The sequence below is a fragment of the Folsomia candida genome, unplaced genomic scaffold, assembly GCF_002217175.1.
Source record: "Folsomia candida strain VU population unplaced genomic scaffold, ASM221717v1 Fcan01_Sc005, whole genome shotgun sequence".
Taxonomy (NCBI): Eukaryota; Metazoa; Arthropoda; class Collembola; order Entomobryomorpha; family Isotomidae; genus Folsomia; species Folsomia candida.
In genome coordinates this window covers 2,984,211-3,008,975 of record NW_019091197.1, presented here as the reverse complement: position 1 = coordinate 3,008,975, position 24,765 = coordinate 2,984,211, and the positions used below count along the sequence as shown (strand labels likewise).

Below are 24,765 nucleotides of genomic sequence, written 5' to 3'. Positions count from 1 at the left end.
CCTCTATATTTTCCCATTTCATTAGGACTTGGGTTTGGGGACCCTTTTTTTTACTTAATCCTTCCAAGAATACACTGTCTTAAGGTTTCATTGCCCTCGATATATTGGATTACAATTTTAGCTACACGCTGCAGTAAAACAATTCCAACATCGGTCTTCCTTTTCCAAGAAACATATCTCTTTTTCAGGTTCTTTGTAATTTAGGCTGCGGTTGTTAAATATAGACTAAAGTTGGGTATTTTTCAAGAGGGTTTCGTCTGATAAAAACCAAATTGACCAGGGCAGCGGGAAAAAGTGGGAAAAATGCACTTTTATCACCAAACCAGATAGGTGGGAAATAGGGAAATTGAAAAAATGGGAAAAACCTGGTTTGTAAGAAGCTGTTTCAGCTTCTTAAAACTTAATGTTTTCAAAATTTGATTTCATACTCGCGTTCTCCATGAAATAAGTTGAAAATACGGTTCAATTTATTATTCATATTTATGTATTGCATTCGTATCGCATGTCAAAATGTTCATAAATTCCTGGAGATGACGAATATGAAGATATTTCAATTCCGAAGATATTGATTATTAACGAAATTAGCATTCCCTCTAACCAAATATATAGGCTATATTTACCCTTTTTAAACGGTCAAAAACATTTTTCCGAGTTTTTCAGACGCGAAACCCTGGTTGTCATTTTTTTAAATATAAATAAGGTCCCTCCAACATCCGAGCCACACAGGTTTTAGGCAGGGTTAACAGTAAAGTGTAAGTTTTTGCATTTGTCAAAGTATTGATTTTTTACAACGTCAAATAAAGTATTAATTTTAAACGTCAAACAACGTATCAACCCTGTCAAATAGCGTGCCAACTCACTGTGCTAAGGTCAACGTCTATCATAGTATTTCAAAATGCCAAAATTTCCTGGCCAACCTGGGCGACAAGGTAAAATATTTTTAAATATTTTTAACATCTTGAGGAAGAAGTGCACACATTTGTATAGGACTCTATTTTCTGTTGAGCATGAAATACACGCATTTGTGTTGCGTTTTTTCCATTCAGGACGAAATTCACAAATACATGTGCGTACTGCATAAGTTACTTTGGCATCAAAATTTATAAAACGATTTTCTGGTATTGTTAGAAAATTCTATGGTAAAAAGTTTTTTTTTTTATATTTTGCTTTACATTTTCCCTACACCGACCAATACCAAAAATTTTATTTTTTTGTATTTTTCGTCAAAAACTATAAAGTTGGAAAGTTGTTGAAATAAATATTCCGCCTTTTATATGAAATCCTGATAATTTTAGTTGGTTGCTATCAGGTGTAATTATGAAATGAACATCGTACCAAGATAAAATTTTAGTAAAATCAGTAGTATGAAAGAGGTTAGCCCCAAGTTTTTGGGGTTAGTTAGCTAGTTACTTTTTGTGCCTCACCTAAGGAAAATTTCGTTGTTTTTAAAAAATATTTAAAATTTTAAAATTCTTTTCCAGCCGCCTGGGATTCAGCCCAACTTTTCTTTGAAGATATCAAGCAACAAATAACGCAATTAGAGAATAGACGCACCGAAAAAATGAAGGAAGTGCAGAAAATCAATGACGATACAAGGTGGACGCAGGAAGACGAGATCAAGGGTAAGTTTTTAGCGGTTTAACATTCGCCGACCGAAAATTGAATATTTAAATATTTAAAAATTATTTTGTAGCTTTGGAAGAGTTTGGTAGAAATCATAAGGTCGCGGCAGTGACCACTTTGGCGGGAGGTGGCCCCAATATTGCGGGTGGGTCCACCTGGGCGGGAGTGGGCCCCAGCATTGCGGGACCTGGCGGAAGCCAGGTCGGAGTTTTCATTGGAAACACCAATAATATAAGGTTAAAATAAATTTTAAACTTATCCAAAAAATTTTCTTTTACGCTGCTTTAGCCTTGAATTTATTAACTTTAGTGTATTAGAGGACCATACATTCGCTCTACATGCTATGCCACTTCCCCCACCAACCTATTTTCCAGACTTCTGTCCTACTGGCTGCGCTTGCCGCCTACATACTGTGGGTTGCGATCATTGCAAACAGTTTTCGCGCATCGGTCAATAAATGCCATATCGTAAAAAATTTCAAATATCGCTACCTCACCTAAATTTTCTACAGCGTCCAATTCAAGTCTAATTGAATTTGCAACGCCCTTTTTGAACAGATTCAGGCTAATAATTATAAAATAGATTATGTACTTATGCACAGAGGGGTTGTGAGATCCCTTCAACCTGTCAGGGTTCAGTTCGGAAATAATTTTGTGGATGCTTTGACACCACTCGTATTTCAGAAATTTTGCGCAATACAAACCGCTTCGTTACTCGTGCTTAAGTATAAATTGTAATGCAGTACATAGAACTAGAATTACGCAAAAAATACAAAAGAAATTGAAAAAATATCTACTGCCATCTGGTGATGACAACATGTTGTCCTCATGACATTCTCTTGTAATAGTTTGTGACGGTTAGGTGATAATTGATTGGTTTACTGCATATGTACATAAAAAAATTAATAACATTAATAAGAAGTGCATAATGAATAAATATTTATTTTAAAATTTTGAATCACAAATCAATATTTGTATCCAATTTTTGAATTGCATAGTTTTGAATGAATAAGTATTTTTTAATAGGTAAGAATTTTCTAATTTTGTGGGTTTTTATTATTCTCATGCATTTGATAAATACGGTGCGCATCAAATCAGAATCAGACCTGCCTGGCAAAGAAAAGCATTACATTGGTTTTAGAAATACGTAATTGCATCATATTATTTTGGATAAAACCTTCTAAAATATTAACATCTCGATATTGTTGAAATTGATACACACACAATTTTTATACTTAAACTCCTTAGATTCAAAATACACATGAAACACTCAACGAGCAATATGCATATTGATCATAAATAAATAATCAGTTAAAGTCAACGTATTTCTGATTGTTATTTTTGTTAAAATTAAAAATGTACTTTGACATAAGACTCGACTCATTATACATACACTCAAGATACTTAATTTGTATCTACATATTTGATGTGAATATTTACTATCCAATATATAAATTCAAGGATGTATAACAAAATATAGGAGGAGGAGGAGGAGGAGGAGGAGGAGGAGTATCAATGGTGGGACTTCCTGTAAGTAAGTATTCTTCAGTATTGTATTTCCCGATTAATTAACTTACATCAATATGCAGATGAGTAGCAATCAATTGTAGATATTTAATAATCTGAACTTCCACAAATGAGGAAATCTACAATTATTAAAGCCTACATACATACGTCCTGCTAAAACACAAAATTACTAGCTTGGTACTCGATAATGCAAGCTGCCAGTCGTTAACACGCAGGCAGCCAAGATATTTTGCAACACAAAATGTAAACTAAATTGATATTTACTTTTTAGGATATATTTAAATACTTATGTATGTATGAATAACAAATTAAGATTCCGAAGCCATTGCGGAAAAACAACCTCAGAAAACCGAGTAACTTCACTTTAAACCTTCTGAAAATTTGGACGTAAATTTCCGCACACTGTTAAAAATCAGGTAGAGTAGCAGATATCTAACTGGTATCGACTTCGTAGTAATTTTTTTATAGATAATAGTTTGTTTCTAAGCGGTACGTTTTGACATGAGTGGTAACTCAGTACCATAACATCACCAAACGGTAATACCCATTATTACCGTGCCGGTAGAGTCACATATGTACTCCGGTACGTAGTACATAATTTGATTCCAGTTTCCTAAGAGTGTAGTAATATACATAAATTTCATATATGATTGCCCGAGTACTTAACCTATTTCTGAAATGATACCAAAGCTGAGAGGTACAAGCACTGGTCGCTAACACAAACTTGACGAATGACACTACTGTCGAGATATATGCAAATTTCCAAACAGGGTTGTATTTACTAATAGTTTTCGAGAAATATCAATAATTAATTTCTGTTTCCATCGTCTCTCTGCTACAGTTGACAGTGACAAAATAACTTCGGTAATGTATAGAGCTGTGCGTAGGGCCGGGTTTACCCTAAAAAAACCCTACCCTACCCTACCCTATAGGGGTTTGGGCGGGCCGGAGGAAAATCCAGTCGGGCCGGGCGGGTCGGGCTTTTTCCAGTAGGGTTTTGGGCGGGCCGGCCTTTTTGTAGGGCTTCGGGCTTTTTAATTTACCCTAGTGATAAAGTACAATATGGCAATTTGAAACAAAACTTCGTAGTTTTATATAGCCTCAGCTAAAGCGGAATTGTTTATCTGTAATGATACGGACTTGTTTTCACTGGTTGGCTGTTTCATTACACGAATCAATTTCATGAATAAATAAATCTCAACTGTAAATCACATCAGTGAGATTAAGACCAAATTATAAATACAGTTCTATTAAATACAAGGGCTTAACTCGATTTTTGTTTAAACTAAAATAATACAAATTTAGCAAATATTGATAATAATAAGCATTGGACTTGTCCACCATTGCATTTTTTATTAATACCTAGTGTACATGTCTAATCGAGTCTCCGAAAGCCTTAGCAAGTGCTGGTTTTTAGGATAAATACGTGCAGAACTGCACATGGGTGGGTTTACCCTAAAAAAGCCCTACCCTATAGGGTTTTGGGCGGGCCGGGCTTTTTTTCAGAAAAGCCCTATAGGGCCGGGCGGGCTGGGCTTTTTCCAGTAGGGTTCTGGGCGGGCTGGGTTTTTAAAAATCGGGCCCGTGCACAGCTCTAGTAATGTATGTAACTAAAGTTCAACTTTACGCAACCCTCATCTAAACTTTTTTCAACATAATTTCAAACGACATTTTAAATATGATCGTTCGAGTATTAATCCCCTTTCTGAAACGATACCTTAACCTGGCGAAACGATTTTCCGCGTCATACTTCGAATGGGACGAAAGTAGAGGAAAAATCGTTCTTCGAGATGTCAAACACCACGCTAATGTTAAGGCTTGGCTGCTCCTGCACATTGTCTACGTGGTTCTACAAACTTTGTTAATTTGTTTCGCGGAATTCCACCTAGTCGAAAAATGCAGTGCAGTGATGATCCTTGCCCTTTACATCACGTGTCTCATTTTACGACTCGAGACACGTGTCGACCTCGTTCCGATGGAATTAAACAACTGGTCAATTTCACAAAGCTATGAAGATTTCGCGAGAGGTATTTATTTATTTTTGTTCTAATAAGTACAATATTTCCGCTGATAACTATTTGAATTTAATTGGTCATTAATTGCACCCCTCAACAGTTGGTATTTTCAGGCTGATTTTTCTTACTGAAGTACTGAAATGTCGTAAATTTACGTTGAACGTCAGTTTGAACCTTTCCCGCATTTATAAACTAATGGGAGTATATATCACAAAATAAGTTTGAAAAATATTTTGCGAACTATTTAAGTATATACTGGCATTGGAGATGCGCAAGTTTTCAAATAGATGTTCAACCAACTTTTTTGCTAACGTTGCGAGGGATTCACTATTCATTACGAGTTCGCAATGCGAACTCGTAATGAATAGTGAATCCCTCCAATATGTTTAAACCGTTACCACATAATTGCTAATTTTCAATTAATGTAATACACATATATTTATATATATCCAGGGTGCATAAACTTTTTTGTTGTCCGTGGTTTCTCCTAAGGGGGTGGTGCAAGGATGAATTTTTTTCCAAAAAATAAAAGTTCGGGAATTGCATGCAATTTTACCATGGTAACCCGCCAAATTGATGGCAAAATTGCATGCAATTCCCGAACTTTTATTTTTTGGAAAAAAATTCATCCTTGCACCACCCCCTTAGGAGAAACCACGGACAACAAAAAAGTTTATGCACCCTGATATATATCCCATTGTGACGACCCGTTCGTTGTTGTAATAAATAATTTTTTTGCTTTGCAGATACAAGTCCCACAAGGTTGGAGATCGTCATTAAATACTTGTGTAACTTCTTTGAATTGTCCTGCATTGTGGATCCCTTGTTCATCACCATTCTTATCGTTTTCATCCCATGTAGGACCCCTTTGTTGGGACCGATGTTAATTTGTAACCAGAAAATTGTGTCTATAACCACGACCCTTGTTGTGGCTGTGATTGAGGGCATCGTGGCAAGCTTTATTTTCATGGGGACCTACCAATACTCTGCATTTAGCTTGGTCACCGGAATTCTAATTTTATACGCAGAATGCGTATCATTCTTGGATCGGGGATTTGACAGCGTAGAACATTGGTTAAGAAATTATAGGGAATTACAGATTTTGGAGAAAACTGTAAATAGTTCGCTTCGGGAACGCATTCTCCCCGCGATGATTCTCATTTTGCCAATTGTGCAAATTTTGAGTTGCTTGGTGTTCGTAATTCTGCTTAAAGATGATAAAGTTATCAGCTCTGTTATATTTTTCATCGTCTATTTGGAGTGTCTTGGGTTGACAATGCTGATTTTGAGTTTTGCCGCTAACATATTTGTCAAAACGGGAAAGTGGGTGTCACAGTTCCCCCCAGGACAAAGCAAAACGCACAGAAGGATTGTGAAATCCTTTCAACCCGTCAAGGTTCAGTTCGGAAATAACTTTGTGGATGCTTTGACACCGCTCGTATTTCAACAATTTTGCGCAACGCAAACCGCTTCGTTACTCGTCCTTAAGTATAAATTATAATGTAGCAAAATTACGCAGACAGAAAAGTATAAATTAATTTGAAGAAATATTACCACCTGACTAAATGATGCATTGGAATAGTATGTGACCGATAGGTGATAATTGGCAGTTTTACTGCATACGCAATGATATGTACAAGTTTATTGGTATGTATGTATTGGTTTTGATATAAGGTATACATATGTATTTATTTTAGTACATGTACAGACAAATAAATATAAAAATTAATTTAAGTAACGAAAATTAATAGCCCAATTTTACTTATTTAATTTATTCAAACTTTGTTCTGGATTCAAATCATTCAGTAATTTTTGAAGCTATTTCTAAACTTACAAATTTTATCAATGAATGTTATTGCACGATTGCGTGTCTGTATTACTGTATTAAGCTTTACTGTAACTACCAAAGCCGATCAGCACTAAAATTTGTGACACAAAAACTGTTGAACCGATATTTCGTTTACAGCTACCTCGACCATATTATGTACAGATATTTAAATTTACATGTATTCCGGCCCCATCGTTGTTTTTATCTAAAAATTCAAACCAATCAAATATTCAAGTTCATCGGCTTCATCTGTCTCCGTCTTGTCACCTTATTTCCGAAATTGCATCAGAATAATAAACAGCATAAAAATTTGTTGAAATACCTGAAACATTTACAGAAGTAATTCAGAATAACATAGACATTTTAACATTTAATTAATTACCACGCACCCCCAAAATTAATGGATTATTTAATTTGACATAGTTGTTGAAGGAAACCTCCGTCGGGTGATTTTTTAACAACTTGTAAATTTCCCTTAACTGAAAACCAAATACATGGTTAGAATTTATGTACATATGTAAATACTTCAAGTATGAAATCCTTAATTTGTTTCTGAAAATATTTCCAGGATAAACCATGTACTGCATATGTGTGTATGCAATTAAGTACGTATTTATAACGCTCTGCATGCACATAAGTACATATGTAAATCTGTAGGCATTACCTCATTAGAATAGTCTGACCCGAATTTTTCCTCATTCAGTTTTAATCCCTCAAATTTAAGTATGGATGCAATCTCTTGTTCCTGGAGAATAAATATGTACAGTTTATATGTCACCATAGCAACCATTTTCTCTGAAACGTCTGCCATTCACCTCCCTAGTCACCCTTACAGCCATCCAAATCTTCACGTAAAGTCGACTCATCCCAAAGGCTGGCCATGTGGAAGCAAATGCCATAGCTATCAAGTCCTCCATACCGTCGCCCAAGGAGAGATCACTCAGCACGATCACGAACACGAAGAATGACGCCGCCGTCATGTACATCGTACTAAAAATCGAGAGGAGTTGCTGAGTCGCCAAATAATCGCCACAATGTTTGGCTTGTAGTCGAAGTTTGAATAAAAGTAGGTGAATTTTTCGAACAGGTAATTGGCGTCGAGGAACATTGCTATTTTTCTCGAGATGACTGCGCACCTTAAAAATAATTATTCATCAATTATTTATGAGTGAGTCTGTTACATAACTAATTAAGTAAATTACACACCTGCAGAAATCCGACTTGGAGGCATTTCAGCATCAACAGTGCTTTGGAATCTTCAACAGCATAACAGATGTGGGGAAGGTAGCTGTAAATGAAGCTTATCAAGCAATGCAGCGGATATCGGATGTCGACAAGCCATATCATATTTAAACTTCCGAAAATCAGTGATGGCACAAATTCAAACAGAGGAATAAAATAGCGGGAAAATGTAGTAATTTTAATTTTATCCCGGTTAAACCCAAGCTGTAGCATTTCGTCCTCAATTGCATTCCAATTATTGAGCCATTCCGCCAACTCGGGTGCCTTCAGAAAAGCTAAAACATGATCGATTGAAACCATTAAGATAGAAATCGGTGCGAAGGACCAAATCAAACAATAGACGAATTCGCCAACCCGGTTTTTTATATTTTCACCAAACTGCTTGGGTGGTGGCCAACTGTGTAGATTAATTAATTAAAAAAACGAATTAAAAATACGTTTTTAACATTTTCTTACGTATCGTAAATCACTACAATTTACTTATTTTATACTCACGCATCTCCCAAAATTAATAAGTCATGCTTAAAAAAATCTTCATATTTCACTAAACCAATGAATAAAGAGATATTCAGAAATATCGCAAAAGTCAAAGTGGCCAAGAAAACGACGCTGCACTTTTTGAATTGATAATGAACTTGAGATTTATTCCGATCGCTTTTGAATTTAATTGGGCATCTAGCTAAGTATCGGGAGAATTTAAAAAACGGGAGGAACTGGCTGCTTAATCCTGGAGGAAATGGGCGCGGTTGAATTATAACGGGGAAAATTTTTAGGGGTACGGATTTGAGAGGAAATGTGAGCTCCATCAGGCAAAATGGATTGATGGGAAAGAGTAACAATTTACTTTTGGGTGTTTGTAGCTTAGGATGAGAATGTACTTTGCTAATTGGCAATCTCCATTTAGCAAACTTATTTTCTTAATGGCAGCAATACTAATCATATCATGTACATGCATACATATCTACGTAACACAGGTGAGTTCACATTTGTCACAAGTTTGTCGTGTATCCGGATATTTGTAGTATTACATAAGACAATTATGACAATCAACTGCAAATTCGTTACCAATTAGCTAATAGTTTTAGCTAATAGACGCGACACGTAACAGTATTAAGGTCGGTTATTCTGGGAAAATAATTTACGTACTGTAAGCAACCCCAGAAACGCTAAAGTATCGAACAACATGACAACATTATCTGGTTTATGATATTTATATGCACAAAATTAGCCCGAATGGTAAATGGTGTGACAAGTTTACACATGCGAAATTCCGTAATACTGCGCAATTACATGCTACATGCGTACAAAAAAAATTTTAGCGAGCAACTGTACCTTAACATTCGAAATGATTTATCTGATTTTGAAATTAATACACAATTTACTTTTTTTATTTTAGAAAAATTACTGTGAATAAGCATATACAATAAAATTACTTCTAAAATGTATGCGTTGCTAACATTCGTGTCATATTTACAGGAACTGCTTGCTTGCATCATGTCCACGTTATTATGTGCTATTTTAACGAAATTGCATTAATATAATAAAAAGCGTGAAGATTTGTTGGAAGACCTGAAACAATTAATGCACACGTACATATATCTTAGCATATTCATACTAAATTTAAAGCACTTCTCAATTTAGTCAAGTATGTTTCTAACACTTACTCCCAAAATCAGTGCGTTGTTCAATTTTACATAATCGTTAAAAGAGACCTCGGTGGGATGATTTGTCAACAAGTTGCAAACATGGCGTAGCTGGAACAATTAAAGCAGGAAATATATGCTTCATTAGCTAAGGAAAGTAATCCAGAATTTGAGATATGTAGAAATCACCTCTGAGGAATAGTAATCGGTTCCAAATGTCCCAAATTTGACCTTGAGTTCCTCATTCCTCAAGAGAGATACAATCTTCGTTTCCTATTGGTCATAAAAAATTAGTAATTTTTAACATCCCACAGGTGACAGGTTTCTTGCGAGAATTTACATACTTGCTAAAAATTCCCCATTTTTCTGCAGATTAATTTATTGCAAACTTTATGTAAATTAATTCTGCAAAAAAATCCCGCACCCGCATAAAGCGTTAAAGTTTTTAAATTAAAATCTTCACATACATAATTATGCAAACATATCAATTTCAATGAAAGTTTGCCTCAAAAATTTTACACTCTCAGAAATTTGCATATTTTTTCTGCAGAAAAATTGGCGAATTTTTGGCAAGTTCATTTCCACAAGATCTGTACATATTTATGTATGCATAATGCATCAGAGGTCAACGCCGACCAAATTTGCGCGGCGAAGATTTTAGTATGATTTTGATAACCTCCGTCCGGCAGCGGTGACCTCCGTCATGTATCACTGCCCACAAATACTCGCCTCTTTAGTAATTGTGACACCCATCCAAATTTTCACGTAAAGCCGGCTCATCCCAAAAATTGGCCATAACGACGAAATTCCCAGCGTAATAATTTCCCCCGTCTCACTCCCAAATTTACGTCCACCTGCAACCTCGTTTACAAAAACGAAGATTGACCCTCCCGTGGCATACATCGTTATCAGGATGGAAAACAGCTGTGAAGTTGATAAGCAATTTCCACAACGTTTCGCTTGTGATCGTATCTGGAGCAAAAGCTGATGAATTTTCCTAATCGGTAATTCTTCATGTCTCTCTTTCAAATTTTTCGTAATGTGGCTTCGCATCTTTAAGATAGAAATAAGCTGAGATAGGTATCAATTAAACAAACCAAAAGCGCTTCGTTTTTTTCGTGTTTGCTACATTTATTCAAGAAATTCAAGGTGCAAGAAACTGTAATAAATAGGCGCCATCTAGCGCCCTATGAACCATAGTGGCGGGAAGCAAATTCTAGCGCCTTGCATTTCTTCCAGGTCAAAATAGCTGCAAGAAACCCTTTTCTTTCCGTTATTTCTTGCAAGCGGATACTTGCACCCGAAATACCAACAATACAACAATTTAGTAAATTTTGTAATTTCAAGAAATTTCAAAAACCTGTCGGAACTCGACTTGCAAACATTTCAGCATAATGAGTGCTTGCGAATCATCAACGGCATAACAGATTCCGGGAAGAAAAGCGTAAATTGTTGCCAAGACGCAGTGAATCGGGTAGTCGGCATCAAATCGTAACATGGTCTCAAACACTCCGAAAATCAAGATCGGAAAGAATTCAAACAAAGTAATAAAATAGCGGAGAAACTTGTCAATGTTAATTTTATCCCGGTTGGAACCAATTTTTTGCATTTCGTCTTCAATTTCGTTCCAATGATTCAACCATTTCTCTAATTTTGGCGTTTTGAGAAACGCGATTAAATAGCCGATTGAAGCGTAGGCGATGTATAGCGCGTTCATGGACTTGATCAAGCCGAACGAAAATGCAGAGACGCTACTTTCCACACTCTCCGCATTGGGATTCGAGGGCGGCCAACTAAAAACGCCGTTAATAAAAATTAATGAATAATGTAATTGGTAGTAACTGATATGGTAACAAAATTGTCCCTGATTGACCGTGGTAAAATAGCAATAGTTGCCAATAAAATTAATATTAGTTTGCTTGTCACACTAATAATGAGCCATATATATTCAAGAATACCACGTGTTCCAATAAGTTAGTAATGTTAATTTTCATTGCCAATTATTGTTACCGTTTGGTTGTAAGTCGCGTGAAGCCATATAATGATTCACACAGACCTTGGTAGCAATGTAAAATTCGTAAATTCTCTAAACGCTGAAATCTTAACAAAATTTTACAAATATTTCCATGCAAAATTACCCTACAAATTTGTGTAAACTTATTCATGACAAGGGTGTCTTTTTATTTTGTAAAAGTTTGTAAAATGATTTCACAAAACTTCCGGACTTGAAAAGTTAGCAATGACTGCGTGAATTTCACCAATGTGTAAAAGTCGGTGACAATTTTATTACCAGGTTATTAGAAGGAAAAGCTATGTAAATTTCGTTTGTTAAAAATGCACTCACATTCCACTTCTTGGAAAGACGTCATACACACTGTACAGAATATCGCTATAGTTTAAGAAACCAACTGCAATCACGGTATTCAGAACTAGAGCGAAATTCATTGATAACAAAAATGAGCTACTGCACATTTTAAATCTAAACTTGACTTGTTTTTTATTCGGGATATTTTCAAATGTTATGGGGCACCGAGCAATGTATCGGGCGAATTTGAAAAATGAGTTGACCTGCTGGGTCAATCCAGGTGATGGAGGGGAAATTATTCCAGGTGCAATTTTGGAAGGAATGGATTTTGCAGAATATTTTAGCTCCATGTTCGTAGAGGAATGAGAAATTGATAAATGCAACTTCCAAAATTGAGAGGGAAACGTAATTACGTTGTTAATTGACTAATTGCGATAGAGTTAAGCAGCACAAGAGATGAGCACAATGAGGCATTGAGGATGGTGTTTACTCATGATTCGAGATTGTATTATTAATATTTCTAACTAGATTAGGCTGAACCTGTCTCTGGACGATGCCACTATAGCGGACACCCCAGAAAAAGTGTTAGTCGCGCTGGACACCATTATCCGCATGGGGGAGGAAGTTGGTCTTCGCCTGAACACCGCCAAGTGTGAAGTGGGCGTGCTAGGGGCGGACGAACGTTCCCACCTTGAAATTTTGGAGCGTTTTCGCCGGGCAGCACCGGGGATACAGGAGATTTCCCCCGAAGCTGCCGTTCTTCTGGGTGCTCCTCTCACCGATACGTCAATCGAGACTGTATTGGGGGCAAAGGCCGAACAACTCGCAAAACTTGGGACCCGACTACTCGAGCTCTCCTCCCACTCTGCTTTTTTCCTCCTTCGGGCCTCTATATCCACGCCCCGCCTCATATATTTTCTTCGTTGTGCCCCCACTTGGCGAAGATTTGACGCCCTCACCCTATATGACTCCAAACTAAAGGAGTTAATGGAAGGGATTCTCAACTGTACCCTTTCCCCGCATTCGTGGCTTCAGTCTTCCCTTCCGGTCAGTGAAGGTGGCCTAGGGGTCAGGCATGCTGTAGACGTGGCGATTCCGTGTTTCTTAGCGTCCGCCTACAGCGCCCTGCCCCTTGTTGAGCGCCTTCTGCCACCTTACCTGCATGACACCGATACCGCCAGGCAGGAAGGGGAAGAAATGTGGAACCCGATGGGCCCCGCCGAACTCCCCCCACTCGAACTTAGGGATGTTCAAGCGGCTTGGGAGATGCCTCAACAGGAGGCCGCCGTAAATCACCTCAAAAATGGGGCGCTGACGCCTGAAGATAAGGCCCGTCTCCTCGCGATGGGACAGCCGCATGTGGGGGCGTGGCTCAATGCCGTCCCTTCGCCACAACTGGGGACGCTACTCCCAAATGAGGCATTCCGGGTAGCATGCGCCCTTCGTCTTGGTTGCGACGTTTGCCACCCTCACAAATGTCCATGCGGAGCTAGCGTGACATCAAAAGGCTATCATGGCCTGAAATGCAAAAGTAGTGCCGGTCGTCATTCTCGACACACTGCTGCCAATGACGTGATTTGGAGAGCACTCCGCACTGCTGGAGCCCCCGCTATCAAAGAGCCTCCAGGGTGCTCTCGCCAAGACGGAAAGCGCCCAGACGGCCTAACATTAGTACCGTGGGCAAGAGGGAGACCCCTTGTATGGGACTTCACATGTTCGGATACCTTTGCACCGTCTTACCTCCCTCAAACGTGAGTTCATCCTGGTGCGGCAGCCGAAAAGGCGGAGGACGCCAAGAGGAAAAAATACGAATTCCTCCAGGATCGATTCATCTTTGTACCCGTAGCCATCGAAACAATGGGAGTGTGGGGTAAGGAGGGTCTGTCCCTTATCAAGGAAATCGGATCGAGGATCACGATCCTCACTGGGGAGAAGAGGTCAACATCTTTCCTCATACAAAGAATGAGTATGGCAGTGCAGCGTGGAAATGTTGCTGCAATTTTGGGATCTCTTCCAGCCGGACAAGAGCTGGATGAGATTTTTTTACTGTAGGATTACGAAATAGGTTAAGTTTTTTTTTTATTTCGGATAGGGCAATTTTGTGAAGCGCTGGGCGTTTAGACTTTTCTCAAAAAGAATAATTGTACACATACATACATCTCTGCGAATATAATCTATACTAAAATGAATAAACTAATATGTATGTTCAACGAAATTGCATTAAAATAATAAAAAGCGTGAAGATTTGTTGGAAAACCTGAAACAAGAAATAATTTACGACTTAATGTTTTTACTTAGGACAGGATAAATACAACACTTTTAAATGTAATCGAGTTACGCAGCACTTACTCCCAAAATCAAAGAGTTGTTCAATTTTACGTAATTGTTAAAAGACACCTCGGTGGGATGATTTGTCAATAAGTTGACAATATGGCGAAGCTTGAAAAATGAAGGCAATAAAAGTATGCTTTTTAAATTAGGGAAAGTATTCCTGAATTCGAGATAAGAAAAAATAACCTCTGAGGAATAGTAATCGGAACCCCATGTCCCGAATTTGACCTTGAGTTCCTCCTTCTTCAAGAGAGATGCAATCTTCGCTTCCTGTTGGTCATAAAAAATGATAATCTATAATTTCCAAGTATATGCATACCCTCGCCGACCCTCGCGGAGTTTAGATTCTATTTAATGCAAATTTGTCCATTTTTCTGCAAAATAAACTTACAGAGCAGATTAATTTTACAACTTGGGTACATAATTCTACAGAAAAAATTGCATCCTGTACATGCATAAAACTTTATGTTGACATATTTGTTTGGTAAATTTGAAAAAATTCGGCTTAAAAATTTTACACTATCAGAAATTAGCATGTGCTTCTGCATAAAAATTGACTACTTTTTGACTGGTCAATTTGCATAAGGGGTGTCCCTGTACATACATACTTGTACATACGCCCCGTTGTACTTTTACCGTCCGCCGGCGCCGGTCAATAACATATCTGGAATAGGGTATCTAATTGTTGCTATCCAAACCATATTATTCGACGACGAACGATGAAAGTATAAACGATATCATGCGTCACTACCCATATAAATACTTGCCTCCTTAGTAATTGTGACCGCCATCCAAATTTTCACGTAAAGTCGACTCATCCCAAAAATTGGCCATAACGAAGTAATTCCCAGCATAATTATTTCCCCTGTGTCACCCCCAAAAGGACGTTCATCTGCAAGTACGTTTACAAAAACGAAAAATGACCCTCCCGTGGCATACATCGTTAGAAAGATGGAAAACAGCTGTTGAGCTGATAAGTAATTTCCACAACGTTTCGATTGTGATCGTAACTGGAGCAAAAGTTGATAAATTTTCCGAATCGGTAACAGGTCATGACCGTCTTTCAATTTTTTCTCCATATGGCTTCGCATCTTTAAGAAAGAAATCATTTTAGATATCAACTACAAAAATAAAATTGACAGTGTTTCGTTTCTTGCAGGTTTGATACATTTCTTGCTCTGCGACACAAAAAGTGCACGAAACTGCAAAAAAAATGCAAGAAATATTCGCCATCTCTAGCGATACAAACCATGAACCAAAGCAGCGGAAAATAGTTTTCTGTGCCATGAATTTCCTAAAACTACAAGAAACCACTTTCTTGCAATCATTTCTTGCAAGAGGTGACTTGCACCCGAAACACTGAAAATTGTGTAAATTTATAATTTCAAGAAACTTCAAACACCTGTCCGAACTCGACTTGCAAACATTTCAGCATAATCAGTGCTTGCGAATCATCAACGGCATAACAGATTCCGGGAAGATAAGCATAAATTGTTGCCAAGACGCAGTGGATCGGGTAGTCGGCATCGAATCGTAACACGGTCTCAAACACTCCGAAAACCAGGATCGGAAAGAATTCAAACAACGGGATAAAATAGCGGAGAAAATTGTTAATTTTAATTTTATCCCGCTTTGACTGCTTTGAGTCAATTTTTTGCATTTCGTCTTCTATTTCATTCAAATGGTTTAACCATTTAGCTAATTTTGGGGCTTTGAGGAACGTGATTAAATAACCGATTAAAGCGAAGGCGACGTATAGCGCGCTCATGGACCTAATCAGGCCATAAGAAAATGCTGAAACGGTACGCTCCACACTGTCAGCATTAGAATTCGTAGGCGGCCAACTAATAACACCGTGTAGAAAAAAAAAATTGCATATTTACGTCAAATAATTAGTAGTAATCTGGTAATAATATTGTCCCGGAGTGACCTTGGTGGTTACCGGCCAACGAAAAGTAGCAATACTTGCAATAAAATTAATATTACTTGCACTGGATGATACACAGGAAGTTAACGTTCAATTATTATTACCGTTACGTTATAAATTGTTACGATCTACTTAGTGAAGCCATACAATTGACCTTGTATCAGGCCTTGGTAACACTGTAAAAATCCGTAAATTACATCAACTTACAAACTTTTACAAATATTTCGAAGAAAAATTAGCTTACAAATCTTTGTGACTTTACTCATATCAAGGGCGCCTTTTTAATTTGTAAAAATTTGTAAATTAAATTACCTTATAAAATTTATCTATTTTTCAAGTTACACCAATGGCTGCGTGAACTACCTCAATGTGTAAAGTCGGTGACAATTTTATTACCACATTACCAGAACGAAAAGCTATGTAAATTTCGTATGTTAAACATGCACTCACATTCCACTTCTTGGAAAGACGTCATACACACTGTACAGAATATCACCGTATTTCAAGAAACCAACTACAAGCACAGTATTCAGGACTAGGGCGAGATTCAGTGATGACAAAAATGAGCTACTGCAGATTTTCAATTGAAACTTGACTTGCTTTTTATTCGCGATATTTTCAAACGTCATTGGGCACCGAGCAATGCATCGGGTGAATTTCAAAAATGAGTTGACCTGCTGGGTCAACCCAGGTGGTGGAGGGGGCATTAATCCAGGAGAAATTTTGACAGGAATCGATTTTGCAGGATATTTTATCTCCATTTTCGTAGAGGAACGAGAAGTTGGTAAATGCAATGTAGAAAATCGACCTGGGAACGTATGTATGTAATTAATTTGTTAATTGACTACTTTCTATCGATCTCGGTGAGATATTGACGTGCGTCTTGGTGTTTACTTTTACTCATGACTCGAGGTTATATTATTTCTAATTAGATTCGGCTGAAATTCGATTGAACAAAGGTACGTTTTCTGACTAAATATACTCAATGGGTACAATTTATGAGGAAAGTCTGTTTAATAGCAAGTGTCCTACTGGATTATGTATGTACAGCAGTAGTTAAGATAAATTGCATGGCTATAAGTATATGTACATACCACAGCACGCATTAATTAAATTCATGAATGTAGCATTTGTAATTACAAAATTTTTACAAGAAATTTATAACATTGTCAATCTTCTTGATGACTTCCACTATTCTGACACAACTTCATTTTCGCCATTTATTAAATACCGATTTTTTTCTTTGTAATTACAAAATGCAATTTGTACATAATGCAATATAATTTAATAGAAAATGAGCGTAATCTCCTCAACGCCTTAATATCACCCCGCTTTCTCCATTGTGCAGAGTTCGATAATAAGGTCAATCGGATCACCCGCACCTCAACAGCCGGGGAATGTGGTCCAAAATTAAATGTAACCGTAATTTCCATACATGGGGTAGAACCTCATAGGAAATTTTACTACAAAAATCTGGTAGTCACATTTTTATGTACTCCGGACTGGAATTGATTTGGTAATACTTAACTTTCTACTTGATTGGTACTAGCTGATTTCGGAGTGGTCACTTTTTAATTACTACAACATCACTAATCCTAAATCATAATGCATATATGCATACAAATATCATAATGCATACACCATATCCCGTTATTACCAGAGCAGGTAGAGTCATGCATGTGCTCTGGTCAGTAATGATTTAATACCAGTTAGTTTACCATTGAAGGCCATTTACTGGAAATATTATATTCTAGTTATCATTTGCGCTTACACTGAAGACACAATTAGCTCGTGTTTTACATGATCTAGACCCCATTAAAGCTTTGCATGAAATGCGGTGCCACAATCAAATATATCTTAAATTTTAATTAAGTTCAAATAAGTATGTATGTGCTGGACAAAAATTATTATGCACTTAGATTTTCGATTATTCTCATCTATCTGCTTTAATTTCGAAACTGCATGAGAATAATGAAAAGCGTAAAAATTTGTTGAAATACCTGAAACATTTAAGCTTTGAATAAATAAATCAATTAATTTTTAATATTTAAATCTTTATAGTGACCACGCACCCCCAAAATCAACGAGTTATTCAACTTTACATAGTCTTTGAGAGAGATTTCCGTAGGATGGTCTGTCAATAAGTTGTAAACTTCCTGTAACTGGAAACAAAATCAATGTCAATCGGTGCTCTGGTAGAAAATTTAATCCTGACCGTCCCACCTAAGTAACGATTTGGAACCAAACGGTAAAAAGAGTTTTCACAAACAATGCAAGTCTTTTACGTGTACAACTCAGATCTGATTGGGACCAATTTTATTTTGTTCACCACAAAAAATAAGCATACCCGTATTTTTTCATTTTTCCTAATGCGCTACTGCGCGAATGCCTAATGCGCGAATTTTAAAACATTTTTCAGCCAAAACCTCGGTTTCTAAAAAATCTGTAATTTTTTGAATTTTGACGCGAATCCAAAAATTCGAAAACATGTCTCCTCAGAGTGACTTACTTGACTTGTAAAAAATCCACATGCATTATTTTTTGAAAAATTAAAAATTTGAAAGAGTTTATAATTTTAATGAATTTCAAAAACTGGCAAAAAATTTTGAAAATCAAATTTCGAGACAGTTGAATTTTTTATAAGTCAGGTAAGTCATTCTGAAGAGACATGTTTTCGAATTTTTGGATTCGCGTCAAAATTCAAAAATTTACAGATTTTTTAGAAACCGAGGTTTTGGCTGAAAAATGTTTTAAAATTCGCGCCACGCGCTCAAATTAGCGCATTAGGAAAAATGAAAAAATACGGGTATGCTTATTTTTTGTGGTGAACAAAATAAAATTGGTCCCAATCAGATTTGAGTTGTACACGTAAAAGACTTGCATTGAAAGTGGAAAATTGATTAGTGGAGGTTAGTTGAAATTATTGTTTCCGCTTGGATAGAAAATCATTACCAACGCGGTGGAGCCTTCACGGACAACTTTTGTTTTCTTTCCTGTACATAATCTGCATACCAACATCTGCCCGAATTTTGACACCAATTATTTGCTATCTTTCAGCTTGCCTTTTTCCTACACCTACACATTTGCACATTGAGCATGCAAATTTGTGTGCAAATATATTGTATGTACTACATTAAGTGGAGAGCAGATGCTGGTGAGCACATTACAGGTCACCCGTATTCTAAACCTTTATAAATACCTCTTCAGAGTAGTAATTCATTTGAAACGTGTCCTGTCTCACTTTTAATTCTTGTTTCTTCAGTAATGATGCAATTTCAATTTCCTGTTTGTTAATCACAACCAGAATATCATTGAAATTTACATCATGCAAAATAAGAGGATACCGCTCACCTCGTCAGTTATTGTCACTGCCATCCAAATTTTGACGTAGAGTCGGCTAATCCCAAACAAAGGCCACAACGATGCGAACCCCATCATTACTGTTTCTCCCATGGTAATCCCACTCTCTGCCGACCGGTCACCTAGGATCGTCACAAAAACGAAGAACGACCCTCCCGTGGCGTACATCGTTAGCAAGATGGACACAAGTTGCTGCGTTGCCAGGAAATTTCCGTAAAGAGTTGCTTGCGATCGTAGCTTAATCAAAAGGTGATGAATTTTGCGAATTGATAATTGATCCGTTTTTCGCCTCGAATTTTTGTCGATGTGATTTCTCACCTTTAAAAGATTAAATAATTCGGGAATAAAATTGTCCCCGAATGTGGGCACGATTGTTTCCACACGGTGACAATAATTGTCTGTACACACTCCTCAAATTTATCTGGCTGCTTTTAGAAATTGATTCTAGTCGCGCTACTTGAAAATTTGAGTTACATCTGCAAATTATTGACACCGTTCGGTTACAAATCATTGCTCCTTTTCCATCTTAATTCACAAACCTGACGGAACTCGACTTGCAAACATTTCAGAAAAATTAGCGCCATGGAATCTCCAAGGGCATAACTAATGCTGGGAAGATATCCATAAATTATGATCAATACGCAATGAATCGGATAAACAGGATCTAATCGCAACACGGTTTCATAACTTGCCAAAATCAGAAGTGGAACAAATTCATACAACGGAATGAAATAAATGAGAAAAGTATGAATTGTAATCTCATCTCTGTTGCAATCAATTTGCTCCATCTCGTCTTCAATGTCGTTCCAATTATTTAACCAGTTCGCTAACTCGGGTGCTTTCAGAAAAGCGAGCAGATAATCCACAAAAACGATGATGACGTACAATGCATGGATTGAAATAGTGAAATAGTTCGTAAATCCTGAGACGTGAGATTGCACACTTAATAAGGAAAAATTGGATGGTGGCCATCTAAAAATTTTTTGATTAAAAAAATTAGTAATCTTTCAATTTAATTAGCTAAATGACCAGTTAGTGTGAATTTATTCGCAAATAAAATGTACCACTTACTACACGCTGTTGCTAAATTATTGCCTGAATTTTTACTTACATTTCACTCCCAGCAAATATGTCGTCCTTCAGTAAATTGCCATATTTAAGGAGACAAATTAACAACAAAAAGTTCAAAATCAATGCGACACTTAATTGCAACACAAAGGATGTACGGCACACTTTGAATTTAAGTTGAAGATGTTGTTTGTTTTCAATATATTTGAACGTTAATGGGCACCGAGAGAGGAGTCGGGCAAAGTTGAAGAAGGGCATGACCTGTCGGCTCAATCGAGGGGACATGGCAAATAATGGAGAATTTTTTTGGAAAATAATTTCAAAGTGCAATATGTATGTATCTATGTAGATCCAAAAGATGAATACGGTATGATGCTCGTTTGTACGTAGGATAAATACATGTGAAAATACGGAAAAGGTATTTAATTTGTTAAAGTGACTGGCTAATTGTGATCGATAATGAGTAAACTGTCAACACGATGACAGTTGGGTGGGTGGATTATTATGAGTAAAATAATGGGTCTTTGCATTTTTAGTAGAAAGATTATTACCGTCGGGAGACTCGAGTAATATCAAACCAGACCAAAAAGTGCCACGAGTTACATATTACACGTAATGCTTTTCTTATTACGTAGCTTATCGTAATATTTAGATAGACACACTCTTTACAATGAATGATCCACGTACGAATTTAAGTATTTCCGGTTAGTTAAGTAACATAACTATCGAATAGGAATAAGCTAGATGTAAATTAGTCCCACATTATCTATTTCATAAATAAGTTAATATTTAAACATTGGTTTCGGTGCAAAAGAAGAGCTTTTCAATAGAAAATGTAGAATTTTACAATTTCATAATACATACATTGCATAATACAATACTACACATGGGTAAATAAGCACCTTAAATAGCACAACTTGTAACTGGCTAGTATACAAATAAATATGTACTAAATACCACTTGCATGCATATGCAGTGCATACGAAATGCACTACATATCGAATTCAGTTAATACATACATATGTATATACAATTTCAAAAACAAAAACATATCCCAAACATTAGGCATGTTTAACAATAAACAAGTTTGCTTAGCAGTAAAACAAAACACACCTTTCCTATCAATCCCGATAGGTCAAACATGAGCGCGGATATTCTGGGTACGTTCGTGGAGTGCACACATAATTCTTATGACGATATGTTCTCGTCAATCTTTTCTTCCTCTCATCGCGCATCTCCTTCTCGAGATTTTTCGCCTCCTCATTGTCCAAATACTGGTTTCCCCGTGGTAAAAATGACACCACCAGCTCGACCATTTCTGGAGGCAGTAACTGGACCAAGACGTCCTTCACTTGTCCCAAATACCACGCCCATTGCTGACATGGGACGCGAGCTGACGACAAAATCCTGGCTCCCGGATCGACAAGGAAAAAACCAAGGATTTTGCGGTGTCCAGGTTTGTCGGGATCATCCAGTTCAAAAGGAGCCACACGGTGAGAGACAGAATTCTTGAACACAACGCTCCGACCCGGTACCGTTTCGATTTCGAAAGGATTATTTCCACCATCCACGACGCCCATGACGCCATTCGATGCCCGCTGGGCAGGAGCAAGATACAGTTTTGACGTGGTGATGTTTTCATTAGAGAAATAGTGCAGACCAACGGCGACTATTTGTTCGTTCGGCATCCCTTCAACGTGCCACTGTCCGCCTGAAATTGAAATAAAATAAATTATTTAGATTTAGACTTTTGCAGTACAGTTGCCTTAAACTTAGGTAGAAGATGAGGTATGGACGCAACTTTTTGATAAATTAACAATGAATTCTTCACTAACCCGGATGCTTAGAATTTTCCGGAGTTAAAATTGTTGTCGCCATTCTAACCACGACTTGGATTTTCCTCCCGCGTAAACTGACCGGAGCAATAGGAATAATCGACTGCTTGGCCAATTGCCGTCGCGTTTTAGGTCCACCTTCTCGACCCGCCATTCGAATATCGGTCAGCACCTTTTCAAATAGTGGTACCATTTTGTCCAAAACTTGTTCCAGAGTTGCGTACAATTCCCCATGTTCCGCAGGATTAAGACCGTTGACATACGACGTGAAGTGCGATGCACCACCAGAGTCGATAACGACGTCGGCAGGAAGGAGTTGATAGTTTGGGTCCCATTCGATCTTTGGTGGGGGCGAAATCATGTCATCGGGTATGATACTTATCAACCTCTTCACGTCAGTTTGGTCAAGATACTTGTCAACCTTGTCGGAATGGAAATGTAGAAGGTGACGATAATCCCCGACCTTCTAAAATATCAATTTTTATAGAAATTAGACCAAATTGGGATTTGGGAATTTTCTTTTGATGATGTCATGTATTCAATCTTGTAAAAAATTCTCGTACTCCACTTTAGTAAACTGACCTTGTATTGTTTCGAGACAAACGCCTCTTTGAGGATATGTGATCTCTCTTCTACGACACAATATGGGTATGGGTCAATTACATTGATTACACGATTTTCCGTCCCTTCAAAAAAATTCAAAAATAACAATTTGTATAAAATTCGTTGACCAGAAAGTTGTCCCGCTTCACCTGGTTGCCAATTATTCGCCTTGATCGCGATGTCTTCTACTTCTGCTCCTCCCACGACGAGTCGCTCGGTCACGGCGATATCCACGAGGCCATCCGCCACCCAGGAACCATCCAACGGCCCAGGAGCCAATTGACCATCCAACAAAGTCAAGAAGTGGGGTAGACGATCTGTCAAATTCATAAATATGTATTACTAAACTCATAATTTTAATAAAAATACGACCAACTTCAATGGTGGTGCCACAATTTAATTAAATTACCGATTACGTCTGGCCAATGTTTCTCCACTTGCACCAACGCGACCTTCTTCTTTCCCGAAGTCGACGCCACATTATCGCCGACAAACTCAGCTTTCGCCTCTTGGAACCATCCACTAACGATGGGCTTATTGTTAAAGTCAGTCTCCCAACCTTTTCGTGACCTTATCATCCAACTCAACCTCATTCGAGACAGTTCATCCTCACTGGACGCGATACTCGATATTATGTTGTGAGGGTGGTTGTAAAATCGTTCAATAAGGGAGGAAGAAGCCATTGCGAAAGTTGATAATTTCAAATTAAATCAAACTTGAGCCGATTAATTTAATCGATTTTAAGTGTAAAGTAAACAGCAGAGGAAAAACAACTGCTCAATTTTGTTCATGGACATGTACATAGTGATGTTATTACTGATAGAAATCTTCGGACATATTCGGATTTTGTTGCTGACTCAGCTGACTGACAGTGACAACATGGCAAATTGCAATTCTCAAGGTGACTGACCCGATCCAAATTAAGGGCAACATGAGAATTGAACATGTCGCAATTACATAATTGCACAACAAATAATTTTATCTTCATAATTCATGAATATGCGACATTTATGTCCAACCTAAAATTAAAGGGGGGTATTCATAATTAGTTGCGACAATGATAGTTTATTCATCCGTTGGGTAGAATTTTTTAGACGTCTTATGCATGCACAGGGCCCGTTTAGGGGCCAGGCAGCCTAGGCAACTGCCTAGGGCGCCAAATCCTCAAGGGCGCCGTGAGGCGCCCGGCTGTACACTAGATAAAAACGACATTTGGGGAGATTAATAAATGATTTTCTTACATTCGTAAAGATAGAATGGTCAGTAGAAAAACTTGTAAAGAATTTTGTGAAACGGTCCGAGGACTATTTAATAAACTTTTTAGCTTAATTTTTTGCATCACATAGTTTTTGACAAACACTGTCATGCTGGCCCCGAAATTTGGAAGAGGGCAATGGCTCAGAACGCCAAATTCTGAGGGCGCCGATAGGCGCCCTACTTATTTTAAGTTTTCCTATTT

At 37.5% G+C, this 24,765-nt stretch overlaps 4 protein-coding genes across 5 annotated transcripts; 2 read left to right on the top strand and 2 right to left on the bottom strand.

The window, feature by feature from the left end:
• Window positions 1-705: 705 nt before the first annotated feature.
• LOC110850110 lies at window positions 706-2,580 on the top strand. The gene is made up of 4 exons (XM_022097593.2): window positions 706-929; window positions 1,482-1,622; window positions 1,694-1,859; window positions 1,933-2,580. The coding sequence occupies exons 1-4, from the start codon at window positions 896-898 to the stop codon at window positions 2,078-2,080; spliced, it is 489 nt and encodes a 162-aa protein (XP_021953285.1). The 5' UTR covers window positions 706-895; the 3' UTR covers window positions 2,081-2,580.
• Window positions 2,581-4,677: 2,097 nt separating this feature from the next.
• Window positions 4,678-6,865, top strand: LOC118435673. The gene is made up of 2 exons (XM_035852047.1): window positions 4,678-5,176; window positions 5,911-6,865. The coding sequence occupies exons 1-2, from the start codon at window positions 4,828-4,830 to the stop codon at window positions 6,663-6,665; spliced, it is 1,104 nt and encodes a 367-aa protein (XP_035707940.1). The 5' UTR covers window positions 4,678-4,827; the 3' UTR covers window positions 6,666-6,865.
• A 51-nt stretch (window positions 6,866-6,916) lies between these two features.
• Window positions 6,917-8,623, bottom strand: LOC118435751. Its single transcript, XM_035852159.1, has 5 exons — window positions 8,199-8,623; window positions 7,808-8,128; window positions 7,657-7,737; window positions 7,382-7,471; window positions 6,917-7,314 (listed from the first exon to the last, which is right to left on the bottom strand). Exons 1-5 carry the CDS (start codon window positions 8,532-8,534, stop codon window positions 7,261-7,263), a joined length of 882 nt encoding a protein of 293 aa, XP_035708052.1. The 5' UTR covers window positions 8,535-8,623; the 3' UTR covers window positions 6,917-7,260.
• Window positions 8,624-21,467: 12,844 nt separating this feature from the next.
• LOC110849833 lies at window positions 21,468-24,555 on the bottom strand. Of its 2 annotated transcripts, none has more exons than XM_022097291.2 (5): window positions 23,716-24,555; window positions 23,456-23,623; window positions 23,286-23,389; window positions 22,704-23,166; window positions 21,468-22,579 (listed from the first exon to the last, which is right to left on the bottom strand). In XM_022097291.2, the coding sequence occupies exons 1-5, from the start codon at window positions 23,987-23,989 to the stop codon at window positions 21,990-21,992; spliced, it is 1,599 nt and encodes a 532-aa protein (XP_021952983.1). In that variant the 5' UTR covers window positions 23,990-24,555; the 3' UTR covers window positions 21,468-21,989. The 2 variants fall into 2 exon arrangements, with proteins under 2 accessions (XP_021952983.1, XP_021952982.1); XM_022097290.2 differs by having other exon boundaries at window positions 22,704-23,169; window positions 23,716-24,486.
• Window positions 24,556-24,765: the final 210 nt, after the last annotated feature.

What these genes read in the sequence shown, in the direction of transcription:
- LOC110850110 (XM_022097593.2), top strand. Translation starts at nt 896, where the DNA reads ATGCCAAAATTTCCTGGCCAACCTGGGCGACAAG. An exon ending in TGGCCAACCTGGGCGACAAG is followed by an intron (nt 930 to 1,481) that starts GTAAAATATTTT and finishes ATTCTTTTCCAG; the next exon opens with CCGCCTGGGATTCAGCCCAA. An exon ending in GCAGGAAGACGAGATCAAGG is followed by an intron (nt 1,623 to 1,693) that starts GTAAGTTTTTAG and finishes ATTATTTTGTAG; the next exon opens with CTTTGGAAGAGTTTGGTAGA.
- LOC118435673 (XM_035852047.1), top strand. Translation starts at nt 4,828, where the DNA reads ATGATCGTTCGAGTATTAATCCCCTTTCTGAAACGATACCTTAACCTG. An exon ending in CTATGAAGATTTCGCGAGAG is followed by an intron (nt 5,177 to 5,910) that starts GTATTTATTTAT and finishes TTTGCTTTGCAG; the next exon opens with ATACAAGTCCCACAAGGTTG.
- LOC118435751 (XM_035852159.1), bottom strand. Translation starts at nt 8,534, where the DNA reads ATGGTTTCAATCGATCATGTTTTAGCTTTTCTGAAGGCACCCGAGTTG. An exon ending in CTGTAAGGGTGACTAGGGAG is followed by an intron (nt 7,738 to 7,807) that starts GTGAATGGCAGA and finishes TTTATTCTCCAG; the next exon opens with GAACAAGAGATTGCATCCAT. An exon ending in GGTCAGACTATTCTAATGAG is followed by an intron (nt 7,472 to 7,656) that starts GTAATGCCTACA and finishes TTTGGTTTTCAG; the next exon opens with TTAAGGGAAATTTACAAGTT.
- LOC110849833 (XM_022097290.2), bottom strand. Translation starts at nt 23,989, where the DNA reads ATGGCTTCTTCCTCCCTTATTGAACGATTTTACAACCACCCTCACAAC. An exon ending in TTGTCTCGAAACAATACAAG is followed by an intron (nt 23,170 to 23,285) that starts GTCAGTTTACTA and finishes TTGATATTTTAG; the next exon opens with AAGGTCGGGGATTATCGTCA. An exon ending in GGAAAATTCTAAGCATCCGG is followed by an intron (nt 22,580 to 22,703) that starts GTTAGTGAAGAA and finishes TTTCAATTTCAG; the next exon opens with GCGGACAGTGGCACGTTGAA.